The sequence below is a fragment of the Anser cygnoides genome, chromosome 2, assembly GCF_040182565.1.
Source record: "Anser cygnoides isolate HZ-2024a breed goose chromosome 2, Taihu_goose_T2T_genome, whole genome shotgun sequence".
Lineage (NCBI taxonomy): Eukaryota > Metazoa > Chordata > Aves > Anseriformes > Anatidae > Anser > Anser cygnoides.
The window spans coordinates 82,719,099-82,740,522 of NC_089874.1; the positions used below are offsets into that span (position 1 = coordinate 82,719,099).

At 40.2% G+C, this 21,424-nt stretch overlaps 1 protein-coding gene across 1 annotated transcript in view; it reads left to right on the top strand.

Annotated features, from left to right (window-relative positions):
• PHLPP1 (PH domain and leucine rich repeat protein phosphatase 1) overlaps positions 1-21,424 on the top strand; it is a 132,167-nt gene that overhangs the window by 61,907 nt on the left and 48,836 nt on the right. The window contains exons 2-3 of the mRNA XM_066992533.1: positions 8,605-8,801; positions 11,125-11,250. Coding sequence (XP_066848634.1) covers positions 8,605-8,801; positions 11,125-11,250 — 323 coding nt within the window. The remainder of the gene's footprint in view (positions 1-8,604; positions 8,802-11,124; positions 11,251-21,424) is intronic.

A 21,424-nucleotide genomic window follows, 5' to 3' on the forward strand; every position in this document is an offset into this window, starting at 1 on the left:
AGAGCACAGGTTTCCGTCTTTCCGTCATAGTATTAAGGCATACAGATGAACTTCTGCCAGGGGCTGTCATTGTTCCTTCTCAGAGGAGTGTGTGTTCAAGTAGTTATTTTGAGCTTACATTGCTGCACTTCATGTTGAGCATCTAATGCTGATAAAACCTGAAATCTGCTGTTAACTTTAGTGGAGTCATCCGAGCAATTTTGTTCTTGAATTCCACCAAGACTCCAGCTTTGTCTAAAACGGTTGGTTAGCTCAGAGCTTTTGCCAATACAGCGATTACATTAGACAGGATAAGTATCCTTTGGGATGCCAGGGATTTTACTGTGCTTGTGGCTTTATTGTGTGTTGGGAGTGTGATAAGTAGAAGTCAATTTTGCATGACTTCACAAAAATAAATGTGCATTTCCAGTTTTCTGTTCAGCTGTGCTTTATGATGACCGAGCTGGGGGAGAAAGGGGAAAGATCAGTTGAGCAATCATTGGGTCCTATCCTGCTGAAGATGTATGTGCTCTTTTGCAAGTTGTAGTACTACTGGCGTATTTGTAAAGCATAACTTTCTCACCCTATCTGTTCAATTTTCACTTCATTAATTTTAGTGCATATGATTGTAAAATGGTGCAAAGTTGAATTTCCATCTTAGTAAGGGATAGTGTGAAATGCTGCTAAAATATTCTTATGAAATATATTTGAGGTGTGATCAGATAATGGCATAAGTCTTCTCAATGTTAGACTTACTCTGTTTAAAATTTACTTTTAAGCAAGAAAATTTGGTAGATCTCACTAAGGAACTTCTTCAGCATCTTCCTTCAGTGAATCTGAAGTTCAAGGTGAGAAAGTTGTTTTAGATGGTACTTCCAGGAAGCTTCTAGACCAATACTGTAGCTTTTTATAACCCTGTTAAAGAACAAGAGAAAGGAGATGACTTATTTTTTCTCTTGATGATTCCTTTTCCTTATGATACTGCAATTATTTTTCCCTGCAGAGGTGGGATTATGGTTGTTTCTGAAAGGAGTTGATACTGAGTTTTACTGCTGAAGGCTAGGAGACTCTCCTCCCCTTTATGAGCTTTCTTCAAACAAATATTTGTTATAACAGTAGAATTCAACTTGCACACCATTGTGTTTCTGATGCAAGTGAAAGTGAGGATATCAAGAGCACTTCTTTTTCTCAAACAGCTCTGCCTGCCCTCATGTAACTTGCTTAAATTTCCAAGTGAGGAATGCAAGTGCTTTGGGCTGAGAGTTTGAATGTGAAGGACCTGTTTTTCAACCAGAGGGGAGTACTCTGTAGGAAAAGATGGGAGGAAGAGATTAAGGACATGTGAGTTATAAATATGTTTTTGGGGTGTTTTTTGCGTTTTGCTTACACATGGTATACTTAACTGATATGAGTTCTCAAAATACATTGGAGCAGCTAGATCTGCAGTTCACTTGTTACGGTAACTAACAGTTGGAGTCCAATACTTGGGGTCTGCTGCCTCTAAACAGTAATCCAGATGAACTTCCATGATTGCTTGCTTTTAATTGCAAGCAGCATCCTATTCACCATTGCACGTCCTACTTTATAGCCTGTTACCTTCATTAAGTTGTCCCAGCACAGAAATTGTGCTAGGTTAACAATGAATCTTAAATGAGTTCTGCTGATTCACTGTTCTTTTTTTTCTTCAAAAGATTTTGGCTTATGCAGTTTGATATTTAGCTTTTGACACTGTTGCAACCATTTTCCACTGATAAACATGCAACAACTGATAGAAATGCTGTTAAATTTTGCCTGCAGTATCTTTTCAGGTGTTGATGCCATGTTTTCAGGCCCCTTGTGTGGAGGTGGTGAGTCTTGTGAGAACAAGATGCAGGGAATGATCGAATGAACATAAATTGAACTCTCAGTGGGGAAAAAAGAGGAATATTTTCTGCATTATGAAATTCATACAAACCTTTCCTCCAGAGAGTGTTTAATTTAAATGGAAGGCAAGATTATTGCTATAAAACCAGTAACTCTTTTATTGCATCATGTGATAGAGATGATGCCTCTCCTTAAGGATGATCTTCCTGTAAAGTGGGAATATGCCTCACAAAAGCTGGAGGCTTGTCTGTCCTCTACTGTTTTGTCTCATAGTGAATATTTCTTTGAAGAAAAAGCTGAGTTAAGGCAGTTCGATAAAATTCAACTGTTGTGTCTTTAAGTGTGAGAACTCGAACTGCTAATATCTAAAAGAAACATAACCACTTCAGAGCTTCCCCCAGCCCCCTATTAATACAGAGAACAGCAAAATGAGTATAATGAATGGCATCTATGCTAATAGTTATGTGCCCATAAAAACAGCATGATGGTGTCCGAGTCTCTGTTCCAAAGAGCAATACAGAATCAGTCAACAGCTGCGTGTAGACTCTTATGAATTCCTAAAAGAGTTAAAGCAGATTTGAGTGCAAAAATTGAAGTCCTCCTTTTCCGAATGGTTTGTTATGTAAAACTTTGCTTTATATATTCTTGGTCTGTTATCTTTTCAAAAACATCCTCTGACTGCTGGTAGAGACTACTAGATGAATCCTTGGTCTTAGTTAGATGTAAAACTTGCTAATTTTGTACCTTTGTTCTTAAATTATGTGTGGTACCTTCAGCAAGGAAAAACACTTCTAACAAGCACATATAAGTAGGCTTTCTTCATAAGGTTGAAATGAAAATGAGAGTAGTGCAGTAGTTTCAGGATTTTTTACTCACGTTTTTGTGCTTCCTTTGCTCTCTTCCTTTTTTCAATCCAACTTGCTGCTTTATTTTTACACATCTTGTTGCACTGGGGCCTTGCCTGAAGTCATCTGCGCTGTGCTTATTTTGACTTCAAAGCAAGGGGAAGGAGCCTTAAATGGCTGAAAAGCTTCAAAACCATTGCAAGCTATAGCATTCTCTGTTCTTAGTGAAATGTTTTGGACAAAAGCAGAACTCTGCAGCAGGATCAGCAGGGGCTCAGCACCATCTCTTCCTGTTCAGGTCTCCCGAAGGTGGATAAAGACACCTGAGGTCTTTCAGTGTGTTAATGAGGGGCCAGTCTGTGCTTACGGCTCATCAAGATGAGTGCCTTGGCTACCTGACCACAGTGTTGCGTGCTGGGGCCTGTGGGCAGGGCTGGGGCAAGGTCTCCCCCATTTCCCATCAGAGGCATGCCTGAGGTGCTGCTGCCACTAGGGACCAAGGCATCCGACTGCTCTGATGATTTTTGACAGCTTTGCCAGGAAACAAGCCAGCTTTTCTCTTCAATCTGACTGCTGGTCTTCAGTTTTTTCCTCATCTCCAGTGTGTATGAGTCCTGATGTTCATAAAGTGTCAGTGTGGGAAGTATCTTATTTCTGAAATTGCTTGGTGAAAGCCGTAGGTGGGCTTAATTACATATCCTCTCCGGCAGCAGCAACCATGTTGCGGGCCTGGCCCCCGCATGCCATTCCTCTGTTCTCCATGCTGAGCTGCTCGCCCTGAGCTGTCCCTGTGGCCTTTCAGTCAGAGGGAAACAAGAAATTAAAGCACTCGGGTTTGCTTGAAAGGGCTTGGGGACAGCTTATGGCGAACAGTTGATGTAGTAGGGTTGATGCGACGCTGGCCTCAGGCCAAGGGCCCGGCAGTGTGCAGATGAGAATGACGACCTCTGTCGCTGGCCCATCTGTAGCTGAGAAAGGACATCCCCAGATTAGGTGCTCAGACCAAGTCCTTTTGTCACTTGTGAAATGCCTTGGGCTCGGACATTGTTCCAGTTGAACAACCAGCGGCTGCTGTTCGTACCTGAGGGCGGTCCCTCCAGTTAGGCGGCTGTCTGCGCCGCACAGACCCCAGAGTTGTTAGCTGTTGTTCTGTCAGGCCAGTATTAGCAATTAAAATAAAACCCGCTGCACAGAAGTGAACGTGTTCCTTATGTCAACGCTTTTCCCCACTCTTATTTTTGTAATGTCTTAAATAGTTCTTTAGAGGCAGACTTTATTGGCTATACTTTTCAAACAGGGTGGAATAATAAGTACTTGCAACTTAATCAGCCATATAGCTTCAAGAGAGCTTTCTCTTCCAGATACTTTTATGTCCCATAATGAGCTGGTATTTTATAACTTCTGATGGTAATGTATTCCATATGTCTTCTATTGCTAGGATGAAGAGCTTTACTGCAGCATCCAAAGCAAGTGGGTGTGGGTATTTAGTAAGGTTTGAAGTCTTTGCACTAGGCAGGAGTCCAGTACGTTATGCACCCATAGCTTCCTCATGCTGCTCGTGGCAAGGACTTCGTGTTTTAAGATCACGGGAGGGCGGCTGGTGTCCCATACATGCTTCCTGTGAACGGCTCATGGTTCTAGACAGCAGTCCTGCCATTTCAATCAAATTCCTTGCTTTTCTCTGTCCTTGTTCTAAATACCACTACCTTCCCTCCAGGACTTTGGACAAACTAAAACCGAGGGGAATTCAACCATGAATGTCAAGATAGCCAAATGAGTGGTCTGTTCATAATTCCTTGAGGCATCTCCTCTAATGCCTTGTGCAGAACAAAAGTCCTGTTGTGGGTGTGCTTAGGAGTTGCTGTAGTCTTGGAGTCCTGACAAGAATGAAAAATAATCTTTTTATGGTTTCTTGCTAAAACACTTGAACTGTTCTGGTTGGGCTTAGCATTTGAAAAACATTTTCTGGTATGCAAGTCTTCTAGATGTTCTGGCATATTTGCCTCCACTCTGATCGAGGCAACAATAATTACCTTCAAGTTTTTGGCAGGATTTGAATTTGTGTTTCAAGTCACAAAGGATCATCATTACCTTTTTTATCTGCACAACTGTCAGCTTCAATGCAATATCACAGGCCCCACTGAAAACTTATCTGCCCCCTCTGGGTATAGTTAAAACTGAAGAAAAATCTGAATATGAATCTCACTATCTACTGAATCTCAAGTGGGAGGTCTGTGAGACAGATTGAGGAAGGTAATTTCAGAACTGCTGATCCTTTTACTGGAAACAGGATTTTCATCAGCACTGGTAGGTAGTAATTGATTTTTGGCGGTGGCACTCCAGTTATGGCGTAACTTGTGCTCTTCGATCCTTTGCCTGAAAACATTCAGATGAAGTTCTGATGGTCCCATCCCTTGTAAATGTTCAAGGAAAAGGTCATTTGTACCAATTGCTGATGCCTTTTCCTTTGATTATTTTTCGAGTTGTAAAATACGTAGGGGACATTTACTTTTCTTTTTCTTTCTGCTCCCTCAGTGGCAGTGATGCACTCTCTTGTAGGAGCCATGCTGTGGGGCAGCAACAGACTCTGCCACCTGTTGCTCTCCTTAGTGAAGTGAGGAGCAGTGAGTATTAGGATCACTTTGCACACTTCTCAAGTTATATCTCTCTCCTGTTGTCGCAGTAGCTTCCTAACTTAGTGTTGTTTCAGCTTTGCTTGCCTTTATGGTCTTCTGTCATCAAATTTCTGACCTCTTTAACACTGCATTCTGTTTAGGTAAGCTTTCAGTAGACAAGGTTGATTCATGTCAAACAGTCTTTGCACTGAAAAATGTGCAAAACTTTAGTGGGTTTAGGGACCTTTACTTACAACTGGAATAAGTCGTCAGTTTTTGTATTTTTTTTTTGCATGATAAAACATCTTGATACTATAAAATCTCAACAATTACAACCCTTTAGCAGGAAGAAAACTGAATGATTTGTGAGCAGATTGTGTCTTAGGCAACAATGTGATCCAACATTAAATGTAGATTTTTTAAAAGTTTTTTAGTGGTATAGAGAAGAATAGGAAGAGAAACCTTTTGCTTTTATAAAGTAGGCTCAATATTTTAGTGTTGTATGTTCTCATCAGGAATCTTTTAGCTTTCATGTAGCAAGGGGCAGTACTTGCTAGGAAAAAATGTCTTAAAGCCTTATAATTTGAATGGGTTGTTTAAAAAAAATCTTTGTAGGAATAGCTGAAGATTTTTACCTTGGTAATTTTTCCATCAAATCTGAGGTTTGAGAGAAAGTACAGTTCATACCTAGCATGAAGACTTAAAATGACAGCTCTGTTCTTGTTTTTCTAGTACTCGTTTACTAAGGATACTAATTCTTACTGTGACTTGCAACTTAGGATCTCTGTGAATTTACCTGAAGTTTGAAGAACTGCCATTTAGAGATTACTGGGTAGTTTTACAGGTCCAGCTGTACCTAACTTCATGGAGCTAGTCCAGGAAAGTGAACTGTTCAGTCTGGTCCAAGGAAGCAGGTTTTTCAGGCTCCTGACTACTTTCATCTAGCTTTTCTGAAGATTTGCTAATTTTTCTGCACCCTCTGTGAAGTGCGGGCACCTGGTACGGTATTCCAGTAATCATTTTGCCAGTACATTAGACAGGGTAACGTTAATTTTGTATTGCTTCTGAATGTTTTCATGTTTCATGCCAAGGCTTTTGGCTGCAGTGCTGCAGTGGGATCTCACGCTCTTTGTTATCCACCATAATCCCAAAGAACTTCTGAGGGCTGGTATTTTCCAGGACATAGGTCTGCCCCTATTAAGTGTGAATTACTGTTTCTTCCTAGATGGGTAAGGTTGCGTTTGGCTGTAATGAAATACACGTTGCTAAATGAACTTGGCTTTATGAGGGATAATTGTGCTTCGCCATCCTAAAGAGTTCCATCAGCAATGGGTTGTGCTTTTCCAAGGAAGTTAGGGAGCAGGTAGCCAGAAACAGGCGCTGGGAGATAACCTTATTTAAAACATCACTTTTCAGTTGAAACCGTACACCTGACAGCTGTTTAATATACAACCATACTTTTTATACATACCAGGCACATTTTACTCCATTACAGAGATTTGATTGTGTGGGTTTTTTGTCTGATTATTTAATCAATGCTTTGTGGTATGAAGTCCATTGTTCTGCACAGACTAGATAAATAATCAGTTACTTCAGCAACCACACTTTCCATATTCCAAATATAAAGTCTGATAGGGTTTCTGTGCTTAATTAAGGCTGAGTTGCTCTATTCTACTCACTTGTATTCCCTATCAGTCCTGTGGCTTTGTAAGGAATGGGTATTCTCTATTCCTTCTGTTCTGTTGGGCATGAGAGAAGTGTTTATCTGCAGCTTCTGTTGTTGGATATGAATTTGTTTGGCAGTGAAATTCTTGCTTTCTTGGGGCACCTATTTTTCACTAGATGCCAATACCCTGTGAGCACTGAAGTTTGTCTCTTAGCTTCAAGCAACAGTAACGTTCCTGCAGATCCAAACTGGCAGGCATTGGTAGCCTCAATGCTAGTGTTTATTAGAGCAGAGCAAGGCTTGAGGCTAACTATGCCAAGTCTTGGCTCATTAAACTGGCAGGAAGATTCAGGAAGGCTGCTTTTAAAGATAAGGGCAAGAGTTGGCGCGAGGTGCATGAGGGTGACAGAACTACAGTGGGTAGGCTGCGTGGTAGGTGTCTTCTGTCTGCACTTGGGTGATCTGGGGGCAAGAGCAGACTCATTGAGACAAATTGTTCTGAAATATTGGGGTTAGAAAACAGGATCAACTCCCTGCTTTTCTGGAGACCCAACCAGTTACTAGTTCATTGATTTCTGAAGAAATTTGTTAAAGATTAGTGTGGGAAAATGAATGATTTATCTTGCCTCATGATCAGGAAGCTACCCGAAGTTATCATAGCCTTTGGTTCTTCATCCAGGGGAACTCCCTTTCAAAGTCTCACTAGCACTGGCGTTCTTGCAGAAATCTCAACTGGTTTAACTTGAACATGATTGCCTTTTGTCTCTGTTAGTATATTTGGATGAGTTGGTTCTGGGCTGGGTTGTTCAGGGCTTGGTCCTGTCAGAATGAAGACGAGAAGTGCTTGTCTTTGTGTTGTCCTTGTTAATGACAGTTTCTATAGAGCAGAGTATTTTTAATAGATTAGTAGAGTCTGAGCCACTTAAAGACGAAAAATCATTTAACAAATTTGGTGTAATTGCTAGCCTTGCTAATAATCTGAGTTATAGTGAGTTCATTGTAATACAGGCAGAAGTAACTTTGCTGTTTCTGAAGCTCTACTCAGTCTGAAGCAGGGTCTTTGAGAGATTTCATCTGTTCACGTTGTGGCTTACGTTGGGTACTGCCTCTGCTGTGGGGTTTGGACCAAACAGGGTGGGCTGGAAAAGGAGTAGGAACTGTATTCTTTGGGTAGCTACTGAAGCTATTCAAATCAGGACCTTAAGGACGGCAGGAAGAGAAATGGAAGTGCAAAGGTGTGAGTGAGCATGCAGTACTTCCTCCTTTTGCAGTTACCAAAGGGTGATCTTTGAACTCAGCAGTAACCATGGTTTCTTACTGTTGAGGATGAATGTTTCCAGGTCCGGGATAGAAGACTGATACCACTGATTCGTACTTCTGCGACTATTGTGGATTATTTCACATATTGCAAGGCAGTCATCTGCTCTGTGATAGCAACTGGTCATATACTTCTACCCATGAAAGATACCCGTACTGAAGTTGATACTCCATTACCTGCTTGCATGGTTCTGAACCTGTTTCATTTGCCTCAGTGTGACCCATACCTTAAGAATTTGTTGATAAAGTCTTGGGATGGCTTGAGTGAAAGAGGCAATGATTTTCTGTGATTAAGTGGATGCTTTTGTTTCCATTTCAGGAAAGCCCCACAGCACTGGCAGCTCCGAACGGATTCAGCTCTCAGGAATGTACAATGTTCGAAAAGGGAAAATACATTTGCCAGTCAACAGATGGACAAGACGTCAAGCTATCCTTTGTGGAACATGCCTAATTGTCTCATCAGTAAAAGAAAGCCAGACTGGAAAGATGCATGTCCTCCCTTTAATTGGTGGAAAAGTAAGATTTGATTTTTACTTTTATTTTATGTATTTGTGTGCTTAATCCCTGCCTCTTTACATGGAGGAGATCACATTCAATTATGATGATTTCTAACCTCCCCAAATCTTCTTTCTGTTAAAGAGATAATCAGAGTATATAAATGACTTTTGATTGCAGTCAGATCCATACTTAATGATTTACAATGTTTGGATTGAAATACTAAGGAAAAAGTGAGGGGAAACACATTCAGTTTCCTTTTGTGTTCAGTGTTTTATATGCATAATTAGCATTTTATATGCAAAATGGCACACAATCGAAGGATACACACATCTGTATTGTGTATGAAATGTACCAAGCCTCTTCATCCAGTTTTTATCTGTGCTATGTTACTCTGTTCTCAAAAGTAAACAGTAAGGGGATGGTCTTATTTTGAATATCAGTTTGGTTTGATTTCTTTTGTTTGGTGGATTGTTCTTGTTTGTGGTTTGTTCTTGTTTTCGGGAGAAGGGGACTGTAAGAGTAGTAGTGGTCTAATGTAACCTAACAGCAAGAAATGTTTTTAATCGCAAAAAGCTGAAACAAGATTTTTTTTCTGACTAATTCTGTCTGAAACATAAGAGATTCTGTCAGAACACAAGGAATTTTTTTTCCACTCTGTGAAATTTTCATTTCAAAAGCCGTGTGGATGTTGTCCTGGGCAACTGGCTCTAGGTGGCCCTGCTTGTGCAGGGATTTTGGACCAAATGGCCTCCAGCAATCCCTTCCAACCTCAACTGCTCATTGGTCTGTGGAACTTTAATAAGACATTAAGATTTACACCATTACTATTTCAGCTTAAATAGTGTTTCAGAACACTATTATTGGCTTGATTAGCCAAGGTAATGGGAAGAGAACCATTAGTCTGAGGATGAATTTACACCTGAAATACTGCTGTTTTACTTTGCATGCTGATAAGTTTGATTCTTAAGAATTATTAGGAGAGGAAAAAGCTTGGTCATATATGCAGACTGGAGTTGATGCATTAACATTCTGTACTAGTAGTGTGGAAAGCAGTAATTTCTAGGAGTTTTCTCCTATACGATTCCACGATTCTTTGACTCTTTCCTGGACATGCTGAAGTAGAGACACTTTCCTCTCTTTTAGTAGTAGTGTGTGAACTCTGACAGTGAATTGTATTCCTGGCTGCAGCGCACTTGAGAGGTTCCCTGTTAACTTTCTCTTTAAGAGGAACAAGATTTTATTTAATTGAAAAGAATTCTCTTTTTTTAAATTGTTTTATATAGAATTTAAATTATTTTTCACAGAAACGCCTCACGTAACATAAAATATGAATACTGTTAAGCTGAAAGTTGACAGCAAATTTTAAAAGAAAAGGAGAACCAAGCTGAGAAAAAAATGTACTGAGGGCTTCTGCTGACAAAGCTTGGGTGGAGGATGCTTGGCACAGAATTAAGTGTTTTTTTAAATCATCACTCAAAAAATATTCTTCCTCAACCCCATAAATACACTGCACTTCCTGGTTTGAAAGGCTTTCCAGAATGCAGTGCTGAGACATTGAGACCATAAGTTGTGTGGGACTGCGCGTGTATGGTATCAGAATGATGTATTCTGGGGAGTTTTTAGCAAGTTGAGAAATGCCAAAGAATTAATTGGGGTGTAAGAGAAGCATTTTGTTAAGCCTGTTTTTAATAATGAGTATAAATCGTGCTCCTTTAGGTTGTATTAAAGACAGCCTGAGATACGTTTCCTTAGGAAACCTTTTATGGTGCTCAGTCTCTCTTAAAATGTTGTTGTTCTTGGTGTTTTCCTCCTTTGATGGATTCTTTATATCTTGCATACTGAAGATAGCTACCCAGAAGAAGGTTGTAAATACCTGGGGAAAAAAAATAAAGTTACAAGGAAGCAACCCACAGAGAAACCTTAAATACTGAAAATAGCAGCAACGTATTTTATTTCAATATCACCATCAACTTTCAGTTCAAACTCGAATTGTTGCCAAATTTATCTGCCTGCAGCATCTCCAATTTTTGCATACCTTTTGTTTGTATGACATGAGATTAAGTCATGCGGCTAGGAATTTTTGTCAGATGTGTTCTTTGTTTTAGAAGTTTTTTCTGGAAAATGGAGATGAGCAAGCTTAAAGGTTCTTGTTCTGTTCTAATGTCTTGCTTGTGTAGATTTCATGGATGTTTGACAGTCAAGACCTAGCTGAGTACTTGAGGGAGTTAGTACAATTCTACTTGAAGAGCTCCTCTTGGACACGTTTTATCTTTTCCCTGAGGAGTTCTGTAGAGAGGTTCTAGATTCTTTTTTGCTAACGGTTTTTGTGCCTTTATTGTAGGTGGAAGAAGTGAAAAAGCACCAGCACTGTTTAGCATTTAGCTCCTCTGGACCTCAAAGCCAGACCTACTACATTTGTTTTGATAACTTCACTGAATACTTGCGATGGCTTCGACAAGCATCAAAGGTAAGAAGAATATTAATTCCTGAATGGGATGTTGGCAGTGTTACCCCCAGTTCTGTCCTCTGCTGCAACGTAGTCCCTCTTCCAGGTTCACATTATTAGGAACTTCTGCTGCTGCTGTTAGTAGTGCACAAAAAGGCTCAATTTGGGAGTTCTTGATAACAGACAATAGCAAGGTGATTTTTTTTTGCGTTTATACTGAAACTTCTGTGTACTGAGGTTGTGTAAGCAAAGTTCTGTGTTAAACTTTCTCCCTTTTGTCATCTTGATCCAGCTGGACGGATGGAGTGAGATCATTAGAACAGAAATGGTGACAAATATAACTGTCAAAATTAGAATTTAAAAGGCTGTGTTAATAAAACCTAAAATCGTGTCGGATCTTTTTTAATTAGCTCCCTACACAGAACCCAAAGCCTACGTTGCTAGAATTAAGGGGTTGTTTCCTTGCTTGGTAAATGTTGCAGAATCACTCTTTAGTTTTATTATTTTTTTATATGCAAACATGTCAGCTATTAAAAATTTTAGTTTAGGAAGGGATTAATTAGTAAACTTCATACCACGTTTAGAGCACTTTTTAACTGGAATTTAGGTCCTGCATTATTTCATTTGACTTTTCAGTTCTCCTATATGTTGTTGAAAGCCTGTTTTTGCAGTTACCTGGTTTATCTCTTAATCCCTGCCACTTCTGGATAAATCCTCTCTTAAGTAATTTGTATATCTTGACCCATTGATTTTTGATTTTTACCGCACAAGTTCTTTTGTTGTGTTTTCAGCACTCTGATTTTCTAGTGGTGCCTAAACTATCCATTAGTTTTTACTTGACAGGGCTGTTCATGTTCTTTGCTGTGTTAAAGCAACTTGTTTTTATATAGTACTACTCAAAGATATTTATGGCACACTAGAGCTGTTCTGTCTCTTTAGATTGCACTAATGCATTATTCAGCCTACTGCCGCTGGTACAGCTGGCTTGCATGTTTTTTATTTTATTTTTAAGAGGTTTGGTTATTATGTCAAACTTTCTTTGAGCAATAACTACTGCACCTCCCAACACATGCATCATTTAAAATGTCCTTTGTGTTTTCTCTACTAAGTTTTAAATTCTTCTTAAAGACTCAGTTTTGGCATCCCTACTCGGGTCTGTTAAGGCTCAAGGTAAAAATCGCCAGTGCGTGTTTTATGAGACACTAAGGTATGGTCTGCCAGATTCTTGAGTTCTTGCAGCTTTGTGGCTCTGCCTGGGAGAGTAGTGTCCTTTCATCTCCAGAGGCTTTGACATTAGATAAATGAAAGGCAAATCTAACGAGTGAGAAAAACAGTGTAAAACAATGAACTTCAGAAGTAGAGATAAATGGCCAGAAAGTCCCTCTGAATTACTGGCAGCATAAGCTTATTCTGTGCCATGCTGTGCTTCTCTCTTTCTCTCTGGTTCACCCAAATGACTAACAGCATTGGGAAGGTAGCCAGCATGAGAACATATCCCCATGCACTCATGAGATCCTCCTATTTTTCTTATGTAAGAGTAGAAAGGAAATACATAGTTTAAAGTGTCTTTTCAGACCCTCAGAACTGAGGAAACTTGCTCTACTTGCTGGTAAGACATGCTTCAAGGAAAAAATGAAGCCTAATTTTCCCCAACTCACCCCTCCTCCAGCCCCCAAAACTGTGATTTGTGGATTTTGAGACTGTATGTTGCCACTTCAAGTTGCTTTTTTAATGTTTGGGTTTTCTATCCTTAGACTGAAAGACAGACATGAGCATGATTGTATGCAAGGCAGTTGTGTGGGAAGCACTGTGCTGTAACAGTTTCTAAAGAATAGAAACAGAGAAACTAGTAATGCTGCAAAGTAACTCAGACTTCTTGCAGCTGATGCTATCTATCCCTGTCCGAATTTTTAATTGTAGGGTAAATCATTCCTGATTTTCACGTACAAATAAGGAAGGTTCATTTTCAGTTCTGTAGTTCAGGCAAGCTAGAGTTCTCACGCGGGGGGTTGGGGGGGAAAGACATTTATATAAGGTAGTCTGCTTTGAGTGTTGTGAATGTGGAAGCTACTTGAGTTCAGCGAAATTGAAATCTTCTTTCTAACCAAGAAAACACTGCATGAAGTGTTGTATGTCTAAAGGGAAGTAAACTTAGGAATGGAAATGTTTTTCCCCAACTTTCAGTTTCTAGTTGCTTTCTGTGGGCTGGGTTACATGATACAGGTTCTTGTTTAGTTGTGGTTCTGTATGCAACACTTGCACTTCTATGAATCATATCTACGAGCATATTTTAAACATAGTTGATATTTAATGGCATTTCTCTCGAAACTGGCACTTACGTTAACTTAGTTATGTTCGTTGATAGCTTTTTCTGCAGTCCTTCATGCTCCTGATTGACACATGCTGCTGAAAACTGAGGTTGCTGATACTTACAAGTGTAATTAAAGCTTTGATATGAATTTTAATACAGAAGGCAATCATGGGTAAAATGTTTCATTAAAACTTCTCAATTCAGTTTTTAACTATGAAAAAAGTGTATTTTATATACCTCAAAAGAGCCAGATGACGTTATTTCAACTTTTAAATAACAAGCGTAATCTTAAAAGATTTTACAAAGAATGCTTGCTCTGCAGTCTTTCTCCCCACAGAATATTGGCAGTGTTGATTTTTTAGGAGTGTTCCAGAATGAGACAATTCTTAACACATCACTTCTACAATAAATAAATGTATGCTAGAAAAGATTTGAATTCATGTTTGCAGAGACTTGGGCTTAGTTTAATTAAAAATGAACATCACTCGTGTATAGTCTGATTCATTCTAACAGGCAAATGTATCTTAGCCAAGAGAAATCTGATGGTTTGCCCCAGTATATTTTAGGATGGGGCTTATGAATAGGTTTTTCGATAGGCTCTCTTGTATGCGTACGTGTCTTGAGGTGAACAGAACTCTTGTTTTCAGGACTGACTAAAATCATTGCACAAATAGTGACCTAAATATCGAACTTGGTGACATACTTACTCCAAATAGGTCACTTTTAGATATGCTGATTTATCCTCAAACAGAATATTTTTAAAAGCTGGAAATGTGGCTTGTTCGTTAATATTGATAGTTTTCTGTACCACAGCGCATTTTCTTTCCTTTTAACTTCCAAATACTGGAGTCCTAATTAAGGAAGCTCAAAAGGAAAACAACAACAACAAATTTGGTCCTTTGTGATCTAATGTGTTCATTCTGTTGCCAAATGTTGAAAAATAAGCTTATGCAACCGCAGGGGGGAGTGGAGGGGAAGAAAGGGACGTCTTCATGGCTTTAAAGAACTCCTTTTTCCGCGTAAAGTTGGCATGATGGTGCTGGAACTCGCGCAATTACTTGCAGAGTAATTCTGATCTGCCACTGTTTACTACTTGAATGTAAACTGCAGAAGGACAAAAGAAGAATGTGCAGTTAACAGTGAAGAATACATGATGAGGGCTTTCCTCATTTGCTACTTCCAAAATTGTTGAAGGTGGGTGCTTGAACAAAAGAAAGAATCTATGCCCTTAATGTAGTAGAAGAAAGTTTTTTCTGTATAAAGTGTAATTGAGTGGTGGAACTTGCTGTCACAAGGCTTGTATTTGTGGTGTGGTGACGTGCTCCTGCTGTTTGACACTAAAACAGCTAAACTAAGTTTAACGTTTTTCAATATGTGAAATTGCTCTGTAAGAGTTGACTACTACGTGACTAATGACATGGATTATTTAGCTAGTGGAAAAAGGATTATCAGTCCTCCACGTTCCAAGGCATACAATTAAAAGGGGACATCAACATCTATCTTGGAAATGTAGTATTGCATAGCTTAAGTAGAGACATAGTACAGGATTTTCTTTTCTTGGAAACAGTGAGCACCACTGTGCACACTGAGATGGGTTATCTGACTGTGCAGAACTAACCCCACCTCTTCTCTGGGAGACCAGGAAGTGTGTTGACAGCTTCTTGCAACAATTATTTCCTGATGTAGTGGTCTGCTCAGTGGGGCAAGTAGGGGAGGAGAGGTGATGAGAGACGAGGACTAAATAATGCACGACTGCTTCACGTAAGCTGCTTGTGCAAGGCCAGATGAAATACAGGTAGATCAAGATGTGTAGGCACATGTCACTTTACTGGTCCTTTACTGAGCTCTTCTCAAGCTGAATTGTACAACAGCTGCTGTAGTGACAGCATATTTAGTGGAGAATAAGCTGTTGTACACGGCTTAGATGCCAGGGTAGATTTGTACCTACACACACAAAAAAAAAAAGGCTGCTTAAAAAATTATGAATGTCCAAAGCGATCCTTGATTAATAAAGATTCAAATTTATGAGTTTTCTCCTCTGAGCCTTTGTGTTTTCCCTTCTCTGTTTCAGTCACCTTTGTCTACAAGTCTGCAGTGGAAATGTCTGTGCTGTTCCAGATGATCAAAGCCTGCTGTTAAAAAGGATAGAGTAAATGATGATGTCAGTGTACACGATGTTTAAAAAGTTCTAAGAATAGCAAATTCAAGGGAGAAGGGCACGCTGCCATATTGGTCTTACTTTTTTCATGTCAGTGCAGAACACGCTGTTCATAAATTCATTTGCGCTGTGAAACTGGCAGAAAACAAATTTCAATTTAATTTATCCTATACAAATAAGTAGTGAAGGAGCCCCTGCAGCAGTTGTATCCATCTTTCTTGAACTTGTTGCAGAAACTTATCTGAAATAGCAGTACAGAATGAACTTTTTAGCATTTTTATCTCTAAAGTTGTCCTGCTCTGACCAGCTGCCTTGCTCATTATTCTAGGTATTTTTTTGGTACAACAGTTTCATGATAGGAGAGTACATTTTTCAGTGTGAGTCTGAGCTATGTGATGCAGGCAAAATTGATCTGTTACTCCAGTAATACGATCTTATTTCTGCTGAGGAAAAATGGTTTGAGTTCTGACTACATACAATCTTGGTACTGTAGACAATATTTATATAAACAAGAAATTCTATAGAACATAAAGAATAACTCTGAGCCTGGTTGCAATTCTGCAAATGTATTTCCAAAATAGGAGAACAAAATGATTGGCTTGTGCGAGTGTTTTACAGGAATGGTGCTGAGGGAATGCAGTGAGCAGCAATTCAGTGTTACTGAGAGATGTACCCTCATCCACCTTTGAGGTACTGGAAGATAGTCAGTTGTGGGACTGCCTTTTCCTCCAGTGCAGAAGATTCCGCTCATTAATTAGTGATGTGTAATAAGCAACATCTGCTTGTGCATATAGCTCCGTCTTTATTTCAGATACTGCCAGATATTAACAGATTATTTGTTCATATAGGCATGGTCAACCAGCAGAAAGACTAAAGTGTGGATTCCAAGTTTAGGGTGGAAAATAAACTTTGTGGAGCTTTTTCATATGAAATATGGCCTTCAGCCTCTAAAGACTTGAAGCCAATAGTCTCATGGTTAAATTAGTCCTACATTGTACCTTCCTTGGCTTGCCTACTCTGAATGACCTGTTTCATATGTGTTCCTGGATACTCTAATGAGCTGTACCATCCTTACAGAATCTATCATTGGAGGGATTTTTATTACCAAACCTCAATTTTCTCTGGAGGTATTAAGGACAGGCATTTCTAACACTGTTCAGAAACAGCTCTGAATATATGCATCTAAATATAGATGTGTGTATATATATGGGAAACTCTACAGAGAACTGTTGTACACAACAAACACTATTCTTGTTATTCCTTTCTGACTTTTTTTTATAATTTTGTCTTGCTCCATGTGTTTGAGTATGCCATAATGATCTGGGGTTACTATGTTCATGTGCATGCTGGGGATGGGTTGGAGGTGAGGGATGTGCTAATCACTGAAAGGGCGACTGCTGTAGCTGGCTTCTTATGCCAGAAGTGCTTGGAGGCTTGAAAATGAGTCTTTCTACCCACATGACCTAAGAGTGAGTGTAGTATAATGCCAACATCAGTGACCCAGTCTGGAAATAGCCTTTCATCAAATCCAAGGCTCTGCAGAAGGCTTGTTTTAAGAACAACTATCTAGGTTTCTTTAAATTTGTGAGGCTAAGTAGCATTAGTAACATGTTTGTAACTGTTCGTTCAACTTAGGGATCTTTTTTATTCACTTTGAGAGTTTTTTCTCATTTTTTGCTGTGGCTGGTGGGTTTTGTTGTTTTCTTTTGTTTTCCCTTACTTATAGGAAATGTAGTGACTCTGCAAAAAAGGAAACCATTTTTCCCTCTAATACCATAAAATGACAATATTGAGATAATGCCTTCTCTAAAAATAGATCCCTAAAAATAAAACCACAGCTTCCTTTTAGCAGTGATTACAACTACTGTCATAAACAAACCTCTCATTTCTGTGTGGAATTTGACTTCCTTTTTTGTGTATGTGTGAAATCTTCTATATCTGGGACCTTTGCTCTGCAGTGATATCTGGGCATTCTTGCTGTAGGTGGCTTCTTGTCAACTCAAGCCTGAAAGCAGATGAGGCAATGCAAGCCTGAGGCCAATTTGGTTTCTCTTTTGATTATAACACTTGAAAGTATTCCTCCTCCTCTTTCCCTGCAAAACCTATCCTTTTGTGCCTTTTGTTGTTAGAGGTCAATTGTGTTTTGGAAGTTAACTTCTGTTCATTGTAGCATCTCTTTTAATAGTTCAGGGGGAAGCTTTGTACTTTGGCTCTGCTGGTTAGTTTTCCGCATTAAAGTTGTTCAGCTGACTCCAAAGTGGTATTACTAGTGACCAAGGTTTTCCCTTAATTTTGGTTCTAGCCAAGCTGTAGCTTCACTTTTTTGTGCTGAAATTTAGAGTCTGTGGTCCTTGTTTTGGACTTGTTGCCTTCAGTTAAGGGTAGCTATTGGAGTTTTGCAGCCACAAGTGAGAACAGAAAACTAGGTTTCGCCCACACATATGGAAATATCATTCAAGTAATGTCCTTTGAAGCCTCTAAATCAGGTTCTGATATTGAAGCTGAGTTTGTGAGGTTCCTGCATAAATGCAGGGAAGTTTAACCATGGCTTACAGCTAGCAGCTCCATGAGGTGTTGCAGTTGTTACCTTTTAAGGTATGTTCATTTCAGGAGGTTCCCAAATTATTTTCAGTAGCCTCTTGTGGTAGGAGGTGGGAGTGAGCAGGGGAGTGTAACTTAGTTCCCCGGAGCTTCATTAAGAGCAAAATGTCTGTGGTGGACAGATCCCATGAGACTGGGGGAGGCTGCAGGGACTGGCATACTGCGCAGTACTTCCTTACATACAAGGAACGGCTGAGGTCACTGGGCCTGTTCAGCCTGGAGAAGAGGAGGCTGAGGGGAGACCTCATCACAGTCTACAACTTCCTCGTAAGGGGGTGTCGAGAGGCAGGAGACCTTTTCTCCATTAACACCAGTGACAGGACCCGTGGGAACGGGGTTAAGCTGAGGCAGGGGAAGTTTAGGCTTGACATCAGGAGGGGGCTCTTCACAGAGAGGGTGGTTGCACACTGGAACAGGCTCCCCAGGGAAGTGGTCACTGCACCGAGCCTGTCTGAATTTAAGAAGAGATTGGACTGTGCACTTAGTCACATGGTCTGAACTTTTGGGTAGACCTGTGTGGTGTCAAGAGTTGGACTTGATGATCCTTATGGGTCCCTTCCAACTCAGGATATTCTATGATTCTATGATTCTAAGGTGATAACTAAGTTGGTCTTGAAAGTGAATGACTGTAGCACTGAGAGCCTTTCCAACCAAAGTCTAGCAGGGAGGGCAAAGAAAGGAGAGGCGTTACCAGCAAAAACTAATCTTAAGGATGTTTGGTCTCTTTAGGTGGCTTATGTTGTTCAGGGAGAAGGAGGAAGGTCTCCACGGAGAAGAGGGAATGAGTGCTGCAGACTAGTTTTAGGCCCCTGGGCCAATAGAGCTATATTCTTTGTTTGTATTACAAAATACTTGGGTCAGAAGGCCTTTAAAAGTTGCCATGGAATAATGGCATGAAAACAGTTTATCTTATTGTAGAATTAATCCATATGATAGTGTTTGCAGCTATGTAGCAGAACCTACGTCAGAAAATGGCGGCCTAGCATAATGGCTTACTTGACAGACAAAACCCAACAACAAACCCACCAAAGGCAAACGAAAAAGCCCTCTACTTGCGGGACGGGGGGGATGTGGGCAAGTGAAGACCTATGGGAAATGCTGACAGCCCCACTGGTGAGTCTGAAATCTGTAGCAAACACTGAAAGAAAACCTTTGCTGGAGAGCTGCTCATTGCAAAGCCTGCTTACTCTCTGTACGGCTGTTTGTACAGTTAAAAACTTTAGTCTAACACAAAAGAAAAGGAGGTATTTCTCAGTTTTTGTGAGAATGACCTGTTTTTCAATGTTTCCGTTGAGTAACAGATTGCTTTCAGTCAAGCTGTTTTAAGGATGTTAATATTCCTTGCTCCACCAAATGGAGATTCACATGCCTGAGTTATAAGAAGCTTAATGCTACAGCTAATTACTGTCCCTTAACTCTGAGTTGCATCTTAAGCCTTGTCCTTGCAGGGGTCTTATCAATGTGAACATCCTGGGGTGACTTACCACCAAGGTGGTGGTGTTGATATCACTGTGCAGTATTAGGGTCTCTCAAAGAAGAGCAGTTTTCCTTGTGAGGGAGCAAAAAACCACTCGTGCTCTGGAATAAATGACTTCAGATAGTTCCAACATACTGAAATGACAGGTGGCTAATGTCATCTTACTGACAAATTCTCACTTTCAAGGTTATGACGCTTAACCTGGGTCATTGACTTCCACATCTAAGAACCCTTTTTTCTGGGCTTGTATCATGCAGGATAAAGGAATGCAGCTTCTGCTTCGTTATCTCCATATATCCTCCCTCCACGCACACTCACGCTTGTTACTACTGTTTTCATTTAAGTTCCTACGGCTGTGTGTAATGTCCAGAAGTCAAAGCAAGCTGTTTCCGCATGCTGTATATGTCTTCGTTTAGAGGTAGGGAGAGGAGAGCGGGGGCGAGCAGAATGATTTTTGTATCCCTGAGTCTCATCAGCACGAGGAGTTCGCTAGAGGCTTTGGGCTGTGAGTTGTGCTGCTACTCCCATCTCGGTAGGCAGCTACTGCTCTTACCCATGCCATTGCCTGTTGGTTATGTGAATGACTGAGGGGTTCTCAAGCTTCTGCTGAGCTCCATTTTCTCTTTTCAAGGCCCTTAGCTTGAGTTGTTATGCATCTAGTTTGGTGTCTGAAAGAAAACAAAAAGGAGAGGCAAGAAAAGCTGTAATCTTCTCACCCTTTGGACTGCCTCGATTTTCAAAGTAGTCTTTTAAAAATGGAAGTATAAGGCTTTGAAGCAACAGGAAACCTTTTTATTCCCCCCCTCGTTAAGGTTTTTTGGCATTAGTTTGTTCGCCAGTCTGCGTGCTCCCTTGGCTCTTGAGGGTGCAGCGGGGCATGGATCTGCTCCCTTGCTGTGCAGTCGGACCCGTGGGGCCCTGCTGCTGAGTGGGGCTGTGGCACTTGAGCAGGGAGTAGGATTAAGATTTGAAACAAGGTCAGTTTTGAGGAGAACTTGTGTGCTCTAAGTGGTTAGCTTAGATACTTCAAGTGTATGTACCACTGTTTAGTTAAGCCTTACGCATGTGTTGGTGGGATGTGACGGTTATCAAGCTGTTTAAAAACAAATCTTAGAGGAGAAAAATTATGCTACTTCTGTATTAGCATGTCTATAGCAGGTGTAATTTAACATCATCAACTCAGTTCAAACAGACTGAGAATTTGGCTGCCTTTACAGTGTGGGCTGTTTAGTTATTTTAATTGTCTTCTGTTGAAGTCCTAAATAGTAATTTCTTATCTGAATAGAACTGTAGGGAATGGGCTGAGGGTAAACAGGAAAAAGACATAATTACATTGGTTTAAATTCGCACCACAGGTCACACCAAAAGATGGGCTTGTGTAAACAAGGCTTGTGTTTGTCCATACAGCTGGGTTCAGCTGCATCCATTGCTGACATCCATTGTCAGCGACAGATCATTTTTGTAATAAAGCCAAAGCTTTAAAACAAAGGCTGTAATAAGATGTGTTGCGTAGCTCGGTGACAGAGGTAGTATTATACTGTTGGACAAAGCAAAGCAGTTTTTTAGCCCTGTGTAGCCAGAAGAGGCAAGAATATTGGTTGATACAAATATTTGTCTGTATTTTTATTGCCAGCTGCTAAAGAGTCAC